At 42.7% G+C, this 19263-nt stretch overlaps 1 protein-coding gene across 1 annotated transcript; it reads left to right on the top strand.

The window, feature by feature from the left end:
• Window positions 1-429: 429 nt before the first annotated feature.
• Window positions 430-18696, top strand: PSMA6 (proteasome 20S subunit alpha 6). The gene is made up of 7 exons (XM_075844502.1): window positions 430-580; window positions 10184-10278; window positions 11548-11635; window positions 12655-12810; window positions 12924-13102; window positions 17442-17536; window positions 18548-18696. Exons 1-7 carry the CDS (start codon window positions 505-507, stop codon window positions 18603-18605), a joined length of 747 nt encoding a protein of 248 aa, XP_075700617.1. The 5' UTR covers window positions 430-504; the 3' UTR covers window positions 18606-18696.
• Window positions 18697-19263: the final 567 nt, after the last annotated feature.

Here is a 19263-nt window from a genome sequence, read left to right as displayed (position 1 = left end):
GGAGGCTGCAGTGCCCCCATAATAAAGACAGTCAGTGTCCCCTATAAAAGGTAACCAGTGCCTCTAATGTGCCAGTCACTGTGCCCCAGCACAATAAGTGGCACACAATAAGTGGCAACATAGTTCCCCCACAATGCCCCTACAAATTAAATACAAGCCATAGTGACTCCATAAGTGCTAGGCATATTTCGACTAATATTATGACACCCACTTCACACGACTTATCAATTCATATATAACTTTTGAGAACTCTGAGAATACAATGTACTTCGTGAACAATAAAAAAATACTATAACCTAAATACTTTCGATTTGAACACATGTTGGGCACATTTCCCTACCTAAAGATGGCGGTAGTATGATACTTTTATAGGTCACGTGATAAAGAGTCCCGCTTGTGATAGGTGCGTGCGCAGCGCAGAGCGATGATGCTTTTCATACGCTTATTCGGCAGCGCCGCACGATCCATTGAGAGACTGGGAAGTGGCAGCATCTTTGTCTAGTCATGTCTCGGGGGTCGAGCGCGGGGTTTGACCGGCACATCACCATCTTCTCTCCTGAAGGGAGACTCTATCAAGTCGGTGAGTAACCAGTGGCTGCGCCTTTCTTTCTATGGTAACTCTCCGGCACCCGCAGCTTCTGTGTCACGCTCGGCCTATGGACCATGTTTAGCTGTGTCAGACGTCTGGACGCGTTATATTGTCCTTCATGTGACTTTATATAGAGACCTAACCATCTCTGAGTTATTATTATAATTGCATTTCTATCCAAAAGATGCTAAAATATATGTACCCATGACAATATTGATCAGAAAAGATGGGTGACAACCAGTGCAGCCACCATAACATCTCCTGCCAAGGATTGTCACCCAGCTTTCTAAGATCTCTGATCGGAAGTCCACCTGGTGATGTTGATACATTTACTGCGGAATTAGACAAAATTGCCAATTAGAAAGCTGGGTGGATACCGGTGTGTGAGCTGTGATGGCAGCCGTATTGGCATCACCCAGCTTTCTGAGAATCAGAATAAAAAAAGTACATCAAGATTTTTAACTGCATGACCGACCAGGCAAACTGGTGGATTTATAATAACTGGGCATTTGTGTGTTCGGTCGTGGTCCGCTATATTACCAGAATTTTAGAGGGACAAAATCTTATTTTGTTCTGTTACCATAGTGACACAGAGGTCTGCATAGGAGCTGAATACACACAATAGTAAGGAAGTTGCAAAAGAGCACATAGCCTTTACCACATTAAAGAGGTTGTCCACTTGGTAAAGTCCCTACATGCTAGAAGGATCCATTGAGAATAAGCTGATAACAGTGTCCCCTGTGCTTGGACCCCCAGCGCTGCCACTGCCTTGATTGGTCCCTGTGATTTTTCGGTTGTCTGAACATGTGACCCTGTCTTTCTAGATCTAGCACAGCCCTGACAGTAGCAGTTGTAGTGTTAACAAAATCATTTTGGGGGACACACAAAAGAATAAAGTTACATTTAAGATAAATAATAGAAAAATAAAAACTTCCCCCCACACCGTGATCCTAACCAGGGCAGGTTCTATCATCAAAATAACTCCCGGCAGTGATGGGAAAAAAAATAATTTTTAATTGATTAAAGTTTTATACTCCATTCCCAATATGGCTAAAACAGGAACGATCATTTGGTAAAAGAAAAGCCTTGTTTGTCACACGCAAAAATCACTTGATATAGGTTGGAAAAAGGCGCAGGTCCTTCAAGTTGAATTTTTGTAATTTAAGTGATAGCTGTTTGACCAGTACCTGTAAAAATAGCAACCTTACTGGTCATTAAAGGGATGTTCTTACCTCCGACATGTATGGCATATCCAGACTATCCCGTAAATGTCGAAGATTCCCTGACCCCTGTCCTACCTTATCCCACTGTCGCTACTCTATGGCCACTGACTTTATGAGTTGGCCGGGAGTACTCCAATAGAAATGAATGGGAGTTGTGGAAACAGTAGCGCAGCGCGTTCGTTACGTTGTTTTTGGAGCTGTGGAAATGGCATAGCTCGCTGTTTTTGAAACTCCCATTTACTTCTATGTAAGTAGCAGAAACAGCATAACTCTCGAAGCTCAGCTGTTTCCATTCTCCCGGCCATCTCATCACTCAGTGGCCGAGAACTAGCGACAGCATGAGAAAGTGTGACGGGGCCCTGTTATAGAGATGGGAGCGAGTCCCAGAGGTTGGACCCCCTGTCTATCCGACATTTATGGCATATCCTGTGGAAAATACCCATTTAAGGCCTAAAACAGCCCAGGTATTAAGGGGGTTAGCAGGTCCCCTGCGATTAGCTAATTTCTGTACTTTGCAGGGGGGGGGGGGGGCTCAGTTATCTTGCCTTGGGCCTCATGTATTACGACCGTCGTTTTTTTTGTCCATGTGCCACCCGCAACTTTAGTTACCTTTTGTAATGGTACATTGTTACTATACAAAAATATTGTGCTAGGACTAGGCGGCCTTAATTTTTAATATTGATGTTTATTTGACTACCCGCAACTTTGGGGATAGAATCTGGACAATACATATTTAGTAGTATTTCTCTGGTAAAACCTTCTCTGTTACACGAAAAAAATTGAATAAAATTGAAATTCAGCAGAAAAAATGAAATTTGCAAATTTCATTTCCACATTGCTTTAATTCCTGTGAAATGCCTGAAGGGTTAAAAAACTTTCTATATGCTGTTTTGAATACTTTGAGGGGTCTAGTTTTTAAAATGGGGTGTTTTATGGGGGTTTCTAATACATAGGCCCCTCAAATCCACCTCAGAACTGAACTGGTACCTTCAAAAAAAGGCTTTTGAAATTTTCATAAGAATATGAGAAATTGCTGTTTATGTTCTAAGCCTTGTAACGTCCAAGAAAAATAAAATAATGTTCAAAAAACGATGCCAATCTAAAGTAGACATATGGGAAATGTGAACTAGTAACTATTTTGGGTGGTATAACCGTCTGTTTTTCAAGCAGATGCATTTAAATTCTGAAAAATGCTATTTTTTGTAAATTTTCTCTAAATTTTGCAATTTTTCACAAATAAAGACTGAATATATCGACCAAATTTTACCACGAACATGAAGCCCAAAGTGTCACGAGAAAACAATCTCAGAATCGCTTGGATAGGTTTAAGCATTCCGACGTTATTACCACATAAAGTGAAATATGTCAGATTTGAAAAATGGGCTCTGAGCCTTAAGGCCCAAACTAGGCTGCGTCCTTAAGGGGTTAAGCTGTCCATCTATGCAGCCGTTGTGCGCCACATGGCCAAGAACCGAGTGGCAATACCACGCTATGCGGTTTTTGTACAGGTGAAACGCATCACAACTTTGTGCTTTGCCTCTACGAGCCACGCGGCCACAAAACGCGTAGTTAAAATGCATTGAGTTCCAGTGAAACAGCGGTTTTGCTGCACGGTTCTTGGCCACACAGCATGCTATTGCCACGTGTATGGGCAGCCTTAAAGAGTATCGATCATATTTTTGCGGCCCTGTCTGAGTGTATCATAAAGAAGTGACCGACACGCTGATGCCAGTAATTTGCCATAGTTTGAGAATTTACGTGTTATATTTTTGCCGAGCTACAGGCTTGAGTCCAATGGTATTCGTGTATTCACGCTACCCCCGCCCTCCAGCGGCTTATTGACCCATTTCTCCCTATTAGAGTAAGTTCACATGTAGCGTTGTACAGTAGCAGCAAAGTGGATGAGATTTGAAGAAATCTAATCCACACGCTGGGTAAATGAGCGGAAAAACAGTCAGAATTTGACCTGGGTTGTGTTTCTTAATCTGCAGTTGACATAACTGTATTTGCGTAATTGCTGCTTATTTGCTGCGGGTTTTCCCTATTGAATTCAATGGGCGGTAACACCCGCAACAGATAGCAGACGTTGCAGGGTTTTTTTGTGGCGGAAAAGCAACTATTCAGTAGCAAAAAACGCAACTCTGAAAAAAAAAAAAATCTTACCCAGAATTCTGTTTCTTTGTCCAGGCCGGCCTCCTGGGGTGAAGCTTCATCCCATGTGACCATTACAGCCAATCACAGGCTGCAGCGGTCACATGGGATTAAGAGTCATCCCAGGAGGCCGGCCTGGAAGACTGCAGAGGGACACATCACCATGGCTACGTAAGTATCAAACTTTTTTTTTTTTTTTTTTTATGTGCCGTTTTCTGCAGTGGACATTCCGGCCGGAAAACTGCACCACAATTTGGTTTTTCGGCCGGAATTCCCTGCAGCGCCCAGAGCGGATATGCTGTGTGCTGTTATGCAGCGTATCTACCTTGTGTGAACATACACGTTTCTTCTATGCACAGTATAGGGGTAAGTCAGCAGCAGACGCAGCACGAATATATGAATATTATTGGACTCATTTCTGCCGTGCGCCAAAAGTATACCATGTAAATTCTCAATCTGTGGTAAATTACCTATTATAGGGGTTTTCTCATAATCCATGTTTATCACCTATCCACAGGATAGATGATAAATATCTGATCGGTTGGGGTCCGACCACACGGACCACCACAGATCACGAAAGGAGGCTTACCTTGCCGTTCTTGGTAGCCCCATATGAACGGAGCGGTATTTGCATGCTCAGCTGCTTCTCCATTTATTTCTATGGGGCTGCCAAAGATGGTGCTTGGCAGCCCCATAGAACTAAATGGAGCGGTGGCCAAGTATGCGCAGTACTGCACCGTTCATCTGTGGCTCGCAGGAACGGCAAGGTAAGCCTGTTTTAGTGATCCCGTGGACAAGTGATTAATATTGATTAAGGGGGAACCCCTTTAATTAATCCTTTCCCGTCGCTAACATCCCTATTTATGTCAGGAAAGGGTTTTTAAGAATGGCGCTCGCTCAGAAGCTGAGCGGGCGCAGTAGCTTCCGGTTTCTGCTCTGTTGCACAGCAGGGACCCAGCAGCAATGCTTGCAATCAGAAAAATCTTATTGCAAGCATTTAACCCCCCCAGATGCCGGTGTCAGATGTGACCACCGGCATCTGAAGGGTTTTTACTGCCCCGTTCAATTCGGGGGCCGGTCACCGGCTCCCGCGCATCGAGATTGCGGGAGTTGGTGTATTACTCTAGCACCCGGGAGCCTTGTGAACGCTCCAAGCTCTGCTATTGGAATATTGCTATTGAGCTGTGCCTGTGGCAGGTCTCAATAGCAATGCACTAATTTTGCTATAGACTGCAATATTGTGATATTTCAGTCTATGGCATAAGCGGCCAAATGATCGCAAATTCAAGCCCCCTGGGGGGGGGGGGGGGCTAAAAATAGTAATAAAAAAAGTTTTCAAAAATATAAATTTAAATCACCCCTAGATCACATATAAAAATAAACAAACACATTAGGAATGCCCAAACTATGAAAATATTTTTCCAATATGGTGAAAATAGCGGAGAAAAAAGGTCAAACTGGCCAAATCGCTGGTTTGTGGGGTTTTGTTTTTTTTTGGCACATCAACCCCCCCCAAAATGCCAGTCATTCCCCAAAATGGTATTAATAAAAACGACATCTTTCCCCTGTACAAAAAGACGCCTTACACAGCTCTATACGCAGAAATGTAAAAAAGATACGTGGGTCACTATTTGGCGATGCAAAACATTTTTAGGCCTCATGCACACGACCGTGTTTTTGCGGCCGCAATTCCCCCGAAAATCCACGGGAGAATTGCGGCCCCATTCTTTTCTATGGGGCCGTGCACACGACCGTAGTTTTTGCAGTCCGTGCACGGCCCGGGAGCCCGGACCGCAGAAAGAACGGGCATGTCTTATTACGGCCCGGTTCTGCGGTCCGGGCTCATTGAAAACAATGGCCGCGGCCATGTGCATGTACGGGCGGCCTGCGGCTGACAGTCCGCAGCCGGGCGACCCGAAAATCACGGCCGTGCACACGGCTACGGTCGTGTGCATGAGGCCTTATTGTTTTTTTTCAAAATATGACATTTTTTTAAAGGAACAAAAACTATATAATTCTGGTATCACCGCGATCGTACTGACCCGCAGCATAAAGGTAACATGTCATTTTCACTGTAAAAAGGAAACCCATAAGAAAATGGCGGAACTGCTGTTTTTTCCCAATTCCACCCCATTCTGAATTTTTTTCCGGCTTCCCAGTACATTACACATAATATTAAATAGTGCCATTAGAAAGTACAATTTGTCCCGTAAAAATTAAGCCCTCCTATGGCTGTGTCAATGAAAAAATAAAAAAGTTATGAGTTTTTGATGGCGGGGAGGAAAAAACAAAGGCGTAAACCCGAAAATTAGTCTGGTCTTGAAAGGGTTAAATAGAATCTCTCACTAGGTCATATAAGTTGAACTGGTTAACTGACCTGAATAGACTTGTCTCCCTGATTCCAGCGACGTTTATGTTTTATCCCTGGACACCCCGAGCCCCCCCCCCCACGTTCCAGCAGAGATATGGCCCACTATTGTGTTGGCTCCATATATGCTAATTTGCTGTAGTTAGCCAATGGGGTGGAGCCAGCTTCCCTGACTGATGCTGACCAATTAGAGCGAGGCAGCTTGAGGGTAGTTCACTCCCTGTTGGCGAACTACAGCAAATTAGCATATAGCGAACCAACGCAACAGTGGGCCATATCTCTGGAACGGGGGGGTCCAGGAAAAAGAGAAAAACGGCGCTGGAATCTGGGAGATGGCACTGTTCAGGTCAGTTAACCAGTTCAACTTATATGACCTAGTGACCGGTCCTGTTGAAGTGACAGACCACTGAAATCGGTCCACAGTCAGGGCAGTATAAATATGACCGATCAGCTTTAACAGATGCTAAAACTCTATGTCCTTGTCCACACGCTGTGGAATTGCCGGAGTTTTGGACAGAAAAAAACACTTCAGAACATGTGGATGAGATTTAACAAATCTCCACACGCTGCGTAAAATTTCCGAGCCGAAATTGACCTGCGGTGCGTATTTTTCGGACCACAGCATGTCTATTCCTGCTACGGAAAGTGGCCAGAATGACTGTGTTTTTCAGAGGAGATATCACCATCTCCTAACATTGAGAAAAACGCAGCAATTTCCGCACCATTCTCTGCCGCAAAAACCTCGGGAAATGGTGCGTTTTTGCCGCAGCGGAAAGCCTTTGACTTTCAATGGAATTGCTGCAGAAATTTTCTGCAGCAATTGCGTTGTGTGTGGACAAGCCCTATAGGTGGTAACAAAGGGGTTTTCCTTTATTGAACATTTATGACATATCTAAAGGATAAGCATGAATGTCCAAAAGATGCTGGTCCTGCCTCTGGGACAAGCCAGCTCGGCTGTTTCCATACTCCGATCCACCAGACGGTCAGTGACCGTTGAGGAGCGGACAAGGTAGGAAGCTGGTCAGGGAGGCCCGTTCAAAAGATAGGTGTGGGACCCGCATCTATTGGACACTTATGGTGTATATCCTGTGGATATGCCAAATATCAGAGATGAGAAAACCGCTTTAACGGCAGCAGTTCCGATGCTTCCCGTCCTGCCTGTGTCAGGAGGCTCTGGATGAACAATGCTTATTTGTAATTCGGCGCATAATGGACCATGCCCCAATTTTTTTCTCATGTATCCTGTGTTCGATTGGCAGAACACTGAGGTAGAGTATGGGCCCCGAACAGGCCAGTGCGGCCATATTACCGAGATATAATGCAGTTGTGTAGTCTAGAGAAATTTTCTAACCGTTCAACGGATTTCTATTTGCACATGGTCATTATCACAATGATCCATCCCTAAAAAGAAAATGCCCTATGTGAAAGCCCCCGTTGCCCTATGTGAAAGCCCCCGTTGCCCTATGTGAAAGCCCCCGTTGCCCTATGTGAAAGCCCCCGTTGCCCTATGTGAAAGCCCCCGTTGCCCTATGTGAAAGCCCCCGTTGCCCTATGTGAAAGCCCCCGTTGCCCTATGTGAAAGCCCCCGTTGCCCTATGTGAAAGCCCCCGTTGCCACATTGCTGATGGGACTGAGCAAGCGTTTTGTTTGGAGATTTTAGATAAGCAGCTGAACACTGAGCTCATAGCGTTTACAGGAAAAATATGTGAATAAAGCAAAGCAGATGTAACAGAGCGGACGTCTTATTTATGTGGCTATAGAAAAGTGAAAGTGAAATAAAATCTTAAGAAAGTGCGCCGCCCTGCCTGTTTTTTTTTTTTTGTTTTTTTTTTAAATAAGTGAAAGGGATTTTCCTTTTAATATATTTGTGGCATTTAATAAACTGAGAACACAATGTTCTCCAAATCTATTATACACCCCCCATTATAATGCAAGCCATAACCCCAGAGAAAGTCTCCAACTGCCATAGATCATAATGGAGAGCGCCGCGCCCGTGCCTGACTAGCTCTCCTTTTTCTCTCAGGTTTGCATTGTACATAGTTGCTTAAAAGGATTTTCCAGTTTTAGGTACATAAAAATTCCCATTGTATGATAACAATTTTTGCAACTTTCTAATTAACTTTTTATTTTTAATTGCTTAGCTTTACTTAGAGGCTCTGTCACCAGATTATAAGTGTCCTATCTCCTACATAATCTGATTGGCGCTGGAATGTAGATAACAGTGGTTTTTATTTAGAAAAACTCATTTTTAGCAAGTTATGAGCAATTTTAGATTTATGCTAATTAGTTTCTTAATGACCAACTTGCGTGTTTTTTTTATTTTTTATTTTTTTTAAAGTGCAGTAAGTGGATTCTTTAGGGTCAGTTCACAAGGAGTTTTTTTGACATGGAAAATGCACCAAAAAACGTTTGAAAATGCCTCCCATTGATTTCAAAGGGAGGCGGAGGCTTTTTTTTCCCCGCGAAGGGAAAAACCGTCTCACGGGAAAAAGAAGCGACATGCCATATCTTCGGGCGTTTACGTCTCTGACCTCTCATTGACATCAATGGGGAGCAGAGAAAGCGTATTTCACTGCGTTTTTTGCCCACGGTGCTCAATGGACGCGGGCGAAAATCGCCGTACAGGCAGAGCAAAATCTGCCTCAAAATTCCAAACGGAATTTTGAGGCAGATTTTCTGAATGGTTTTTGAACATAAAGTGCCAACATTGAGTGTTCGTAAAGTCCTATGGCTGTAATTCAGGAAGTAGTCTGTTCCCATAGTTATGGCGGACTATCCTCAGAAGCGCAGCAGGATCTCCAAGCCAGCGTAAAAAACCGGTTGCGAAAAAGAAGTGCAAGACACTTCTTGGGACGTAAAAAAACGCTACGAAAATTGCGAGTGGCACAAAAAGCGTCAGAAAATCAGGGGCTGTTTTCTCTTGAAAACGGCTCTGTATTTTGAGACGTTTCTGACTCTGCGTGTGAACATACCCTTAGCGTTATATTCACATGTGGCAGATTTGTTGCAGAAATTCCTGCCACTGTCCTGTTCCTCTAAATAGGGCTTGCAGAAATCCACACACGTGTTGCAGAAACAACTCAATTCGGATGTATGGAATAGATTTTCAGTCCCAGAAATTTCTGCAACAAATCTGTTTGTGAACATACCCGAGTTCCTCTTTCTACTCAGCTGTATCCCCCCCTGTGGGTAGCCTTATTGCAGCCTCTTTGTAAACTGCGTTTCCACAGAGCGTTTTTTAAAAAAAAAAAAATGTATTGTAGTTTTGTTGCGGTTTTGATCTTCATAATTGCTTTAAAAAACGTGTTTTAAAAAGGTGATTTTGCATCACCGTCGTCGGACGAAAAATTTGAAGCATATTAAAACCCACGCTTCACCGATAATAACTACACGCCCGAAAAGCACATCACAAAATCACTGTAAAACGCATGCAGTTTTAAATGCTTTTTTCAAAGCAACGAAGACGCGCATAAAAGCCATCAAACCTGCAATAAAACTGCTGGAATTTTGTAACGTATTTACCCTATTAAGATCACTCCATTCCCATGTCCACGTTTAGAAGGAAGGGGATCAGAAATGACGATGTGGAAACCGAGCGCTATTGATGCGGGAAAGTACATTGCAGAGCCTTTTATTTTAAATCTGAAAGGTTTCGGGATTTATTTTGTGTAACTTCCATTTAATTTGAATAGGACTGGAAACTTCCACTTTCGTATTTTTATCTTTCTCTTGGAGGTTCTTGAGGCATCTTTGTAGCCCGCCAGCGTACATGTTGTTGTTTAGTAGATGCACCACAGTTGTCGCCACCATTTTTTTTTTAATGTCCTGTCTTATTTTCTCTGTTTCTTCCAGAATATGCATTTAAAGCCATCAACCAAGGAGGCCTCACATCCGTGGCAGTCCGGGGCAAGGATTGTGCCGTTGTTGTCACACAAAAGAAAGTCCCTGTAAGTAAAGTGAACGTAACGTCTTGGACTATGAATATAGAATGTACTTAAAAAGAAAACAATCTTTATTTATAATACAAGAGGAAGAATCAAAGACAAGGAGCATAGATTCCACACGCTATGATCAACAGAGCATATACTAGACAGTGGAATACAGAAATGGCGAATAACCGTACTAGAAGAGAAGCTTGTATGTCATTGCAACAATGTGAACTCGGTACAGCGTCAAAAATCGAGTCGCATAACCCGCAATGAGGTACAGAAAGTGAGAATTAAAAGGTAGTCCTGCCCGTGTAAGGCGAAAGAGAGAGAGAAAAGGAAAAATGAAAAGGGGAGGGGAAGCAGGGTGCGTATTGGGGTGGGAGAAAGAACACTATTCAGGTCGGATCTCCCAGAAGATCGGTGTACTCCGAATTTGCTAGCTATCCAAGGATACCAAGTTTTATGAAACTTATTATAGGTATTAGAGAGAGGAAGTCAAGTTTTCCATATACATTAGATCATGGACCTTGGCTATCCAGAGAGAAATTTGGGTGGTCCCCTTTTCCTCCACAGTAGGGGAAAACCCAGTCCGAGCCGCCATCCTCAAGTAGCGAAGTAAGGACTAATTTTAGGCTTCGTTCACATCTGCGCTAGGGCTCCATTCCGGCGTTCCGTTGGAGCGTTCCTTCGGAACGGAGCCCTGACGGACACAAAGGGAAACCATAGGTTTCAATGGTGACTGATCCGGTGCCAATGGTTTCCGTTTGTCTCCGTTGTGCAAGGGTTCCGTCATTTTGACGTAATCAATAGCGTAGTCGACTGATGTCATGCAGCCCTGGTCCGATTCAAACTGAGGACCAAAGTGCTGCAAGACAGCAGTGCAAACCACTGGAGCTGCATATATAATACTGAGCTTAAAAGGGGTATCCCATCTTATAAATTAATGGCAAATTGGTAGGATAAGCCGTGCTGCAGTTCCCTGTACAGTGGGTTGTTGGGAATAAACGGTGAAAGGCCTGCAGAGCTAAATTAGTGATGTGCCCTCTTCGTTCTCAGATTCGCGGGGGACGACAGAGCTCCTACTGATCATAAAGTTATGGCATTTCCTAGTGATCTGCCATCACTTTATAAGATGGGAATACCCCTTTAATAAAGAGTCTCCGGAAGAACAATGTTCCAACATGATGTTTCAAATAGACTTTTATGTGAAATGAAGTTGTATTTGGTCCTGCGGGTAACCTAATTGGATGGTGTTCTACGTAACTTTTTTGTTTTTCTAACGTACAGATGCAGGATAAGTTGCTCGACAGCAACACAGTGAGCCATTTATTCCAGATAACGGAGAACATTGGCTGTGTGATGACCGGAATGACAGGTAATGTATGAAGACTATCTCTTGCTGTTATATTTCATTACACTTCTGTTATTACAGTCCGCCATTTTTCAACTGTAAAGTTTTATATGATTATTAGAAGCGCACAAGCTACAAGTGTAAGCCGCATTAATCTCCTCCACCACCAACGTTCCTACAAAGCCGAGTTATCCATAAATCCCTGCTGCTATTAAGACATACATGTCCTTGACGAGCTTATACAGTACATTGCAGTGTATTTTATAAAAGCCTGAGCAGTTAAAGGGGTTCTCCCATAATCCATATGTATCACCTATCCATAGGATAGGTGATAAATATCTGATCGGTGGGGGTCTGACCACTGTCGACCCCCATTAATCATGAGAGCGGGCTTAGCTTGTCGTTCCTGGGAGCTCCCAGGGAATGGAGCGGTAGTGCTCATGCTCGACTACCGCTCCATTCATTTCTATGGGGGTTCCAAGTGCGATCTTCAGCAGCCCCATAGAAATTAATGGAGCGGTGGCCAAGTATGCGCACTACCGCTCCGTTCCTATAGGGCTCCCAGGGACGGCAAGGTAAGCCTGCTCTCCTGAACGGTGGGGGTCCCAGTGATCGGACCCCCAACGATCAGATATTTATAAATTCTGTGGATAGGTGATAAATATTGATTATGGGACCACCTCTTACGGGCACAGCGCTGCCCTCCACTGGCAACCAATCTGTCGAAGATTAGGCTCTATTCTTACTTGCTTTGGTTCTTGTCTGTTGGCTTTGTCTTGCTTTCTGACAGCCAGAATAGCGTACCATGCTGATTTATTCTAACCATTTATGAAAGAAAAAAAAAAAGAATAGCTTTACTCAGCTCAAGGCAGGATTACCGCTAATCTGATGGCAGAGAGCAGATTGGTTTAGCAGGATTGTATCTTACTGCAAGGTCAGCCGTATATGGCATAAAATTGATTTCTGCTGCATGATGGATTTAAAACCTTATCCACTGCTGTGAATATATAAAACGATATTTAATGTGATCCCCCTGTTTTCAGCGGACAGCAGGTCTCAGGTGCAGAGAGCACGCTATGAAGCTGCCAACTGGAAGTACAAGTATAGCTATGAGATCCCAGTCGATATGCTTTGTAAACGACTTGCTGATATCTCTCAAGTGTACACACAAAATGCAGAAATGAGGCCATTGGGCTGCTGTAAGTATTCCTACACGATTATGAAATGATCAGTATGTTTTTGTATCCATAAATCTAGGGTGTTGTCATTTTATTTATTTTTTTCATTACATCTTTTCTCCGTTTTTATTCAGGCATGATCCTAATTGGATTTGATGAAGAAAATGGACCTCAGGTTTATAAGTGTGATCCTGCTGGATATTACTGTGGCTTTAAAGCTACCACAGCTGGTGTGAAACAGACCGAAGCCACCAGCTTTCTGGAAAAGAAAGTGAAGAAGAAATTTGATTGGACATTTGAGCAGAGTGTTGAGGTGGGTGCCGCGACCCCCTACTGTATGCTGGTAGAAAAAGAGAATTTCAAGCTACACTATTAACGCTTCGCTGGTGCACTGTCATGCGCACGCACACTTTGACGCAGCAGTATTTTGGTCAGTATTTTGCATCAGTATTTGAAAGCCAAAACCAGGAGTGGAACCTACACACAATAAAAGTAAAATAGAAACATTTGCTTCTCATCCCGGTTTTGGACCCACTCCTAGTTTTTGTTTTCAAATACTGACCAAAATACTGCCTTGTGAATGTGGCCTAACACGAGGGCCCATGGTAACGAGCGCAACCGCCATACGCGACCTAGAGGCTGGGGCGAGCATGGGCACGCGGTTTTTATGCACAATGTTGGTGGGTTTCTCAATTGCACCAATATTTCCTTTGCTTAACCGCTTGTGAATGATGGTTTAATAGCAGCACTTTGATATTTATGGGCTATTTATATGACCACTCCACCAATCACATGCGGCCACACAACGACTGACAGAGCGCTTTCTGCAGAACCACCAGTAGGGAGGGAACACAGCGCAAGCCGGACAGTGTCAGAGCGAAGACATCACGCCCCCTTGCCATTTAGTTAGATAAAAACGCTCCATTGACAGTTCAGGGGCTTATTTACGTATCAGGTGCCAAATATAACGGCACCGATATGTAAATAACAGAGGAAGATAGGAAAATAATTTCATGTGAGACAGGGTTTGTACAGCCTTCCTATTACATGCCGCGCTCAGGGGCACATGTATGGGCAGGTGAAAGGTTTTCTTTAAAATAACTAGTTTCCTAAATGGTCACACTTTCAAATATGTAACAAATCGAAGAAACGTGATATGCCAAAGAATGGGGCCTTAACTCCTGTGCCAAAACCCCATACTTTTTATGGAAAGTGGCCCTCTGACCCTTCTCTTAATAACGCAGGAGCAAAGGAGACCAGGACAGGAATCCAAAAAGAATGACCTGACGCAGATGTCCAGGACGCGTAGATGAGGACTTAATCAGAAACAACATGTATCGGGAACTCTGGTCCCTTTTGTCAATGACTGTCTCTTGTACTTGACAAAGGAAACCCAAGTACTCAAAACGCATTTTTTTTTGAGAGACGCTTATTCAATAAAATACATATAATCCTCATCTACGTGTCCTGAAAGTCTGTGCATGAAAGGTGTTTCTTTTTGGAATCCTGCGCTGATCTCCTCTTTGTTCCTGCGTATCTAGGATGAGGAAGCACCAGGGGATCTAACACCGACTCAACCCTTCCAATCCATACTCTGCAATAGTATTGCCTAAACCTGCACAACTTTATAAGTGATCCTTCATGATCCCTACTTTCCCTAATAACCGTAATCACTCTTTACACATATATATATATATATATATATATATATATATATATATATATATAATTATTTTTTTTATTTTATTTTTTTAAAACATTTCTACCTTCTTTTAATAAGACAACCCATTTCTATGTGGTTTTGGGCCATATTGAAGTCCTAATGGCTTCATGAAAATGGTCCGGATCCAACAACAATCTGAGAACAGCCAAACTGTACCAAGACGTGATCATATTGTTCTTTTTCAAGATAAGCGTCACGAGCGGTGTTTGGCAGGCACTGATGGAACAGAACAAAAAATAGCTGCCGTTTGAATAAATGTCTAGCCCACAGTTATCTTATGTCTTTGGCCAGGGTGTGGATGAAGGCCTCTTTCCTATAGAAAATATATTGGTTTTCACCATTGAGCAATTTCTGTGTATCGTTGGTGTGTGTCTGGTAGACTTCATGAATACATGGTTTAACCCCTACCCGCACCAGGACGTAACTGTACGTCGTTGCGGGAAGTTACTTCCCGCACGAGGACGTACAGTTACTGAGTTAATCCCAGTGCACACTGTCGGCGACAGTGTGCACCGGGAACCAGGAGGTCAGCTGTCGCCGACAGCTGACACTCCCCTCTTGCCGGCCAGCGGTCCTTTGCCGCTGATTTCGGCGCATTAACCCCTTAAATTCGGCGATCGGGTGCAATCGCCGAATTTTAGGGGTTTCTAACATATCGGCAGACCCCCGTCCGAAATCGCGGGGTCTGCCGATAGTTAGTATGGCAAACGGAAGCCAAACAATGGCTTCCGGGTCTGCCACGGACAGAAGCCCATCAGGACCAACCTTCGGCTGGTCCTGATAGGCTTCCTGTCAGAGTGACAGAAAGTCACTGTGCCGTTCCCGATGCACACTGTCGGCGACAGTGTGCATCGGGAACTTGGAGATCAGCTGTCCCCGACAGCTGACACTCACCAGTGTTGCCGATCAGCGGCTCATCGCCGCTGATTTCGGCAATTAACCCGTTACATGCGGGGCTCGATTGCGATCTCCGCATGTAGCGGGTTTGTAGCGCATCAGCAGCCCCCATGCAATCGTGGGGGCTTCTGATGCTTGTGATGGCACCCGGGGGCCAGACAACGGCCCCCAAGTCTGCCATGTATGTCAGCCTATGAGGATCAGCCTCTGCTGATCCTCGTAGACCAACTGTCAGAGTGACTGTGACGTCACACTGACAGTTGGAATACATTACACTACCTAGGTAGTGAAATGTATTCCAGCAGCGATCAGAGCTGCAGGTCAAAAAAAGAAAGTGTAAAAAGTAATAGAAAAGTTAATAAACAAAAATATAAAGTGTAAAAAGTTAATAAAAATGTTTTATAAAAGTGTAAAAATAAAAGGTTTTGTTTTCCTATAATAAGTCATTTATTATAGGGAAAAAATGAAAACGTTAAAAAAAAGTACACATATTTGGTATTGCCGCGTTCGTAACGACCCAATCTATGAAACTATAATGTTAATTTTTCCGCACGGTGAACGCCGCAAACAAAATAAACGGAAAACTGTCAGCATCGCTATTTTTTGGTCACCACCCCTCCCAAGATATAGAATAAAAAGTGATCAAAAAGTCGCATTTACCCCAAAATGGTACCAATAAAAACTACAACCCGTCCCGCAAAAAACAAGACCTCCCTCAGCTTTTTTGACGAAAAAATAAAAAAGTTACGGCTCAGAATAGAGTGTCCCAGAAAATAAATTATTTTATAGAAACTTAATTTTATTGTGCAAACGCTGCAAAACGTAAAAAAAACTATACACATATGGTATCGGCGTAATCGTACCGACCGGCAGAATAAATTAAAACGTAATTTATTGCGCACGGTGAACGCTGTAATAAATAAAGAATTTAAAGCGCCAAAATCGCTGTTTTTTGGTCACCCTAGCTCTAAAAAAGATCCTGAGGGGCCAAAATGATCACTATACCACTAGAAAAATTCCTTGAGGGGTGTAGATTCCAAAATGGGGTCACTTTGGGGGGGTTTCGGCTGTTTAGGTACCACAAGACCTCCTCAAACCTGACATAGTGCCTAAAATACATTCCTAAAAAAAGGAGGCCCCGAAATCCACTAGCTGCTCCTTTGCTTCTGCGGCCTGTGTTTCAGTCCATTAGGACACTAGGGCCACATGTTGGATATTTCTAAAATCTGCAGAATCTGGGCAATAAATATTGAGCTGCGTTTCTCTGGTAAAACCTTCTGTGTTACAGATTTTTTTTTATTACAAATGAATTTCGGCAAAAAAAATGAAATTTGTAAATTTCACCTCTACTTTGCCTTAATTCCTGTGAAACGCCTAAAGGGTTAAAATATTTTCTGAATGTGGTTTTGAATACCTTGAGGGGTACAGTTTTCAAAATGGGGGGATTTATGGGGACTTTCTAATATATAAGGCCCTCAAAGCCACTTCAGAACTGAACTGGTCCCTGAAAAAATGGCCTATTGAAATTTTATTGAAAATATGAGAAATTGCTGCTAAAGTTCTAAGCCTCGTAACGTCCTAGAAAAATAAAAGTACGTGAAAAAAAATGATGCAAACATAAAGTAGACATATAGGGGATGTTAACTAGTAACTATTTTGTGTGGTATTACTATCTGTTTCACAAGCAAATACATTTAAATTTAGAAAAATGCTAATTTTTGCAAATTTTTGCTAAAATTTGAAGTTTTTCACAAATAAATATTGAATTTATCGACCAAATGTTTTCACTAACATAAAGTACAATATGTCACGAGAAAACAATCTCAGAATCGCTTGGATAGGTAAAAACATTCCGGAGTTATTACCACATAAAGTGACACATGTCAGATTTGAAAAAATAGGCTGTGTCCACAAGGCCAAAACAGGCTGTGTCCTAAAGGGGTTAATAGAGGTAAAATGTAAACAAACAAAAAGTACGGTTGTGTATATTCCATGAAATTCTCAAGCATTGCACTGTTCTCTTTACCCTTAGACGGCCATCTCTTGTCTGTCCACCGTTCTGTCAATTGATTTCAAACCTTCTGAGCTCGAGGTTGGTGTAGTGTCTCTTCAGGATCCAAAATTCAGGTTTGTATAGTCCAGGACACATTCATATGTGGAGTTGTACCTTTGTACGCGTGATCTTTGCAAACAGCAGTGATGTACATAAGTTGTAGTTTGGTTTAGGTTGTAAGGGGCAGGAGGGGGGACTTGAATTCTCATGTCTTGTCCATAAAGAAGAAAAATAGTTCTCTGATTTAGCATATGGAAATAGTCAGGTGGTTCTTTTCTGTTCCATTATTATTGGTGGGGATCTGATCTCTGGGACCACAGCCTTTCTTGAAAACGAAGAAACAGAGGTTTAGTGAAAGGAACTGCAAAACCGCTAAATTCAAGTAAATGGGGCAGTGTTTTAGTTCCTTGCACAGCAGGCGGCCGGGAGCGCCGCAGAGCAGGGAAAAACGTTGAGGATTTTTGGGGGTATTGACACTCCTAGCAATGTGCCATCTCTTCTAATGGCGGAAAAACCACTTTAAAGACGTTGCACCAGAATAAACAATTCTCACCTATCCACAGTACTGGTACCCCTACCGATTTGTGAGAATGGGGGTCCCGAACCCCCTGTTACTCATCACTTCTTAACCGCAGTGAGGAAGACTTTGAATGTAGCTGTGATGGAGTGGCAGCATGCGTGCTCAATCTAAAGTCTATAGAAATGACAAACTGCACTCTACCGCCTCCGCACTGTGGGAGGGGTGCAGTTAGCAGGAATGGGGGGTTTGGGACCCCTAATCTCATTATGGGGGGGGGTTCCCAGTCTGTGGATAGGTGATAATTGTTGATTCTGGTACGACACCTTTAATTACGTTTTCACACACACAAGTCTGTTGTCTGGAAATTATGCTATATCCATGAAAAATTATGTAATACTGCAGTTTGTTTTTTTTGTACAGCAAAAGCAGAATCTTTCTTCCAATAATATTTTTTTTTTTTGTGCTTGTTTCATTGTGATGTGTTCTGCCTTGTTAATGAGATCTTGTCATATCCTATGACTTGCTGTACATTGTGTATAATTGTGTAATATTTTCTGTATTCCAGAATTCTCACAGAAGCCGAGATTGATGTTCACCTGGTAGCATTAGCAGAGCGTGACTAGTATATTGCCGAATCTGACAAGTGACCACAAACCTTTTGCCTGTTGATCTTCTGTGTATCGTTTTCTCTATGAAATAAAGAGATTTTTTGAATATTGTTTCTCTATTATTTTATTCCAAGCAATGGCTTGCTGAGAATGTGACTGATGTCTATACATTGCCATGAAATCAATAATAAGTAGTATTAAATAAAATTTTATAAAAATGTCAAATGCTTAGGTTACATGTGGCAGTGTCTTGTAATATTACAACAAGTAAATGCTCTACTATTCTCCTTTTGAAATGTCTCTCTGGAGGTATAAAAGATTATATATTTTATGTCGCACTACAGGCAATCACAAAACGGTGTCCTCTTTGCTGCAGCACATCCTGTGTATGGCAGAGCTATTCAGCTGATGAATGTTTGTTAGAAAATGTACATATAGATCAGCTTCTTAAAGGGAAGGTGTCACGAATTTATTTTTTTTATATAATATTGCTTTTAGTATGATATTAAAATACATTTTATTTATTTGTGTTGTACTTTTAACTTTTTTCTTACTTTTTACTTCTCTATGGGGGCTGCCATTTTTTTTTTATCTCTGTATGTGTCGATTAACGACACATACAGAGATGGAATACGGCACATACATCCCCATAGAGAATGCGAACGGGAGCCGT

The sequence above is a fragment of the Rhinoderma darwinii genome, chromosome 12, assembly GCF_050947455.1.
Source record: "Rhinoderma darwinii isolate aRhiDar2 chromosome 12, aRhiDar2.hap1, whole genome shotgun sequence".
NCBI lineage: Eukaryota > Metazoa > Chordata > Amphibia > Anura > Rhinodermatidae > Rhinoderma > Rhinoderma darwinii.
The sequence above is the reverse complement of the archived record's forward strand: the minus strand, read 5'-3'. Positions and strand labels throughout refer to the sequence as shown.

Coding starts and splice junctions, on each gene's coding strand:
- PSMA6 (XM_075844502.1), top strand. CDS start 505: ATGTCTCGGGGGTCGAGCGCGGGGTTTGACCGGCACATCACCATCTTC. Junction 581..10,183: donor AGGGAGACTCTATCAAGTCG/GTGAGTAACCAG, acceptor TGTTTCTTCCAG/AATATGCATTTAAAGCCATC. Junction 10,279..11,547: donor TCACACAAAAGAAAGTCCCT/GTAAGTAAAGTG, acceptor TCTAACGTACAG/ATGCAGGATAAGTTGCTCGA.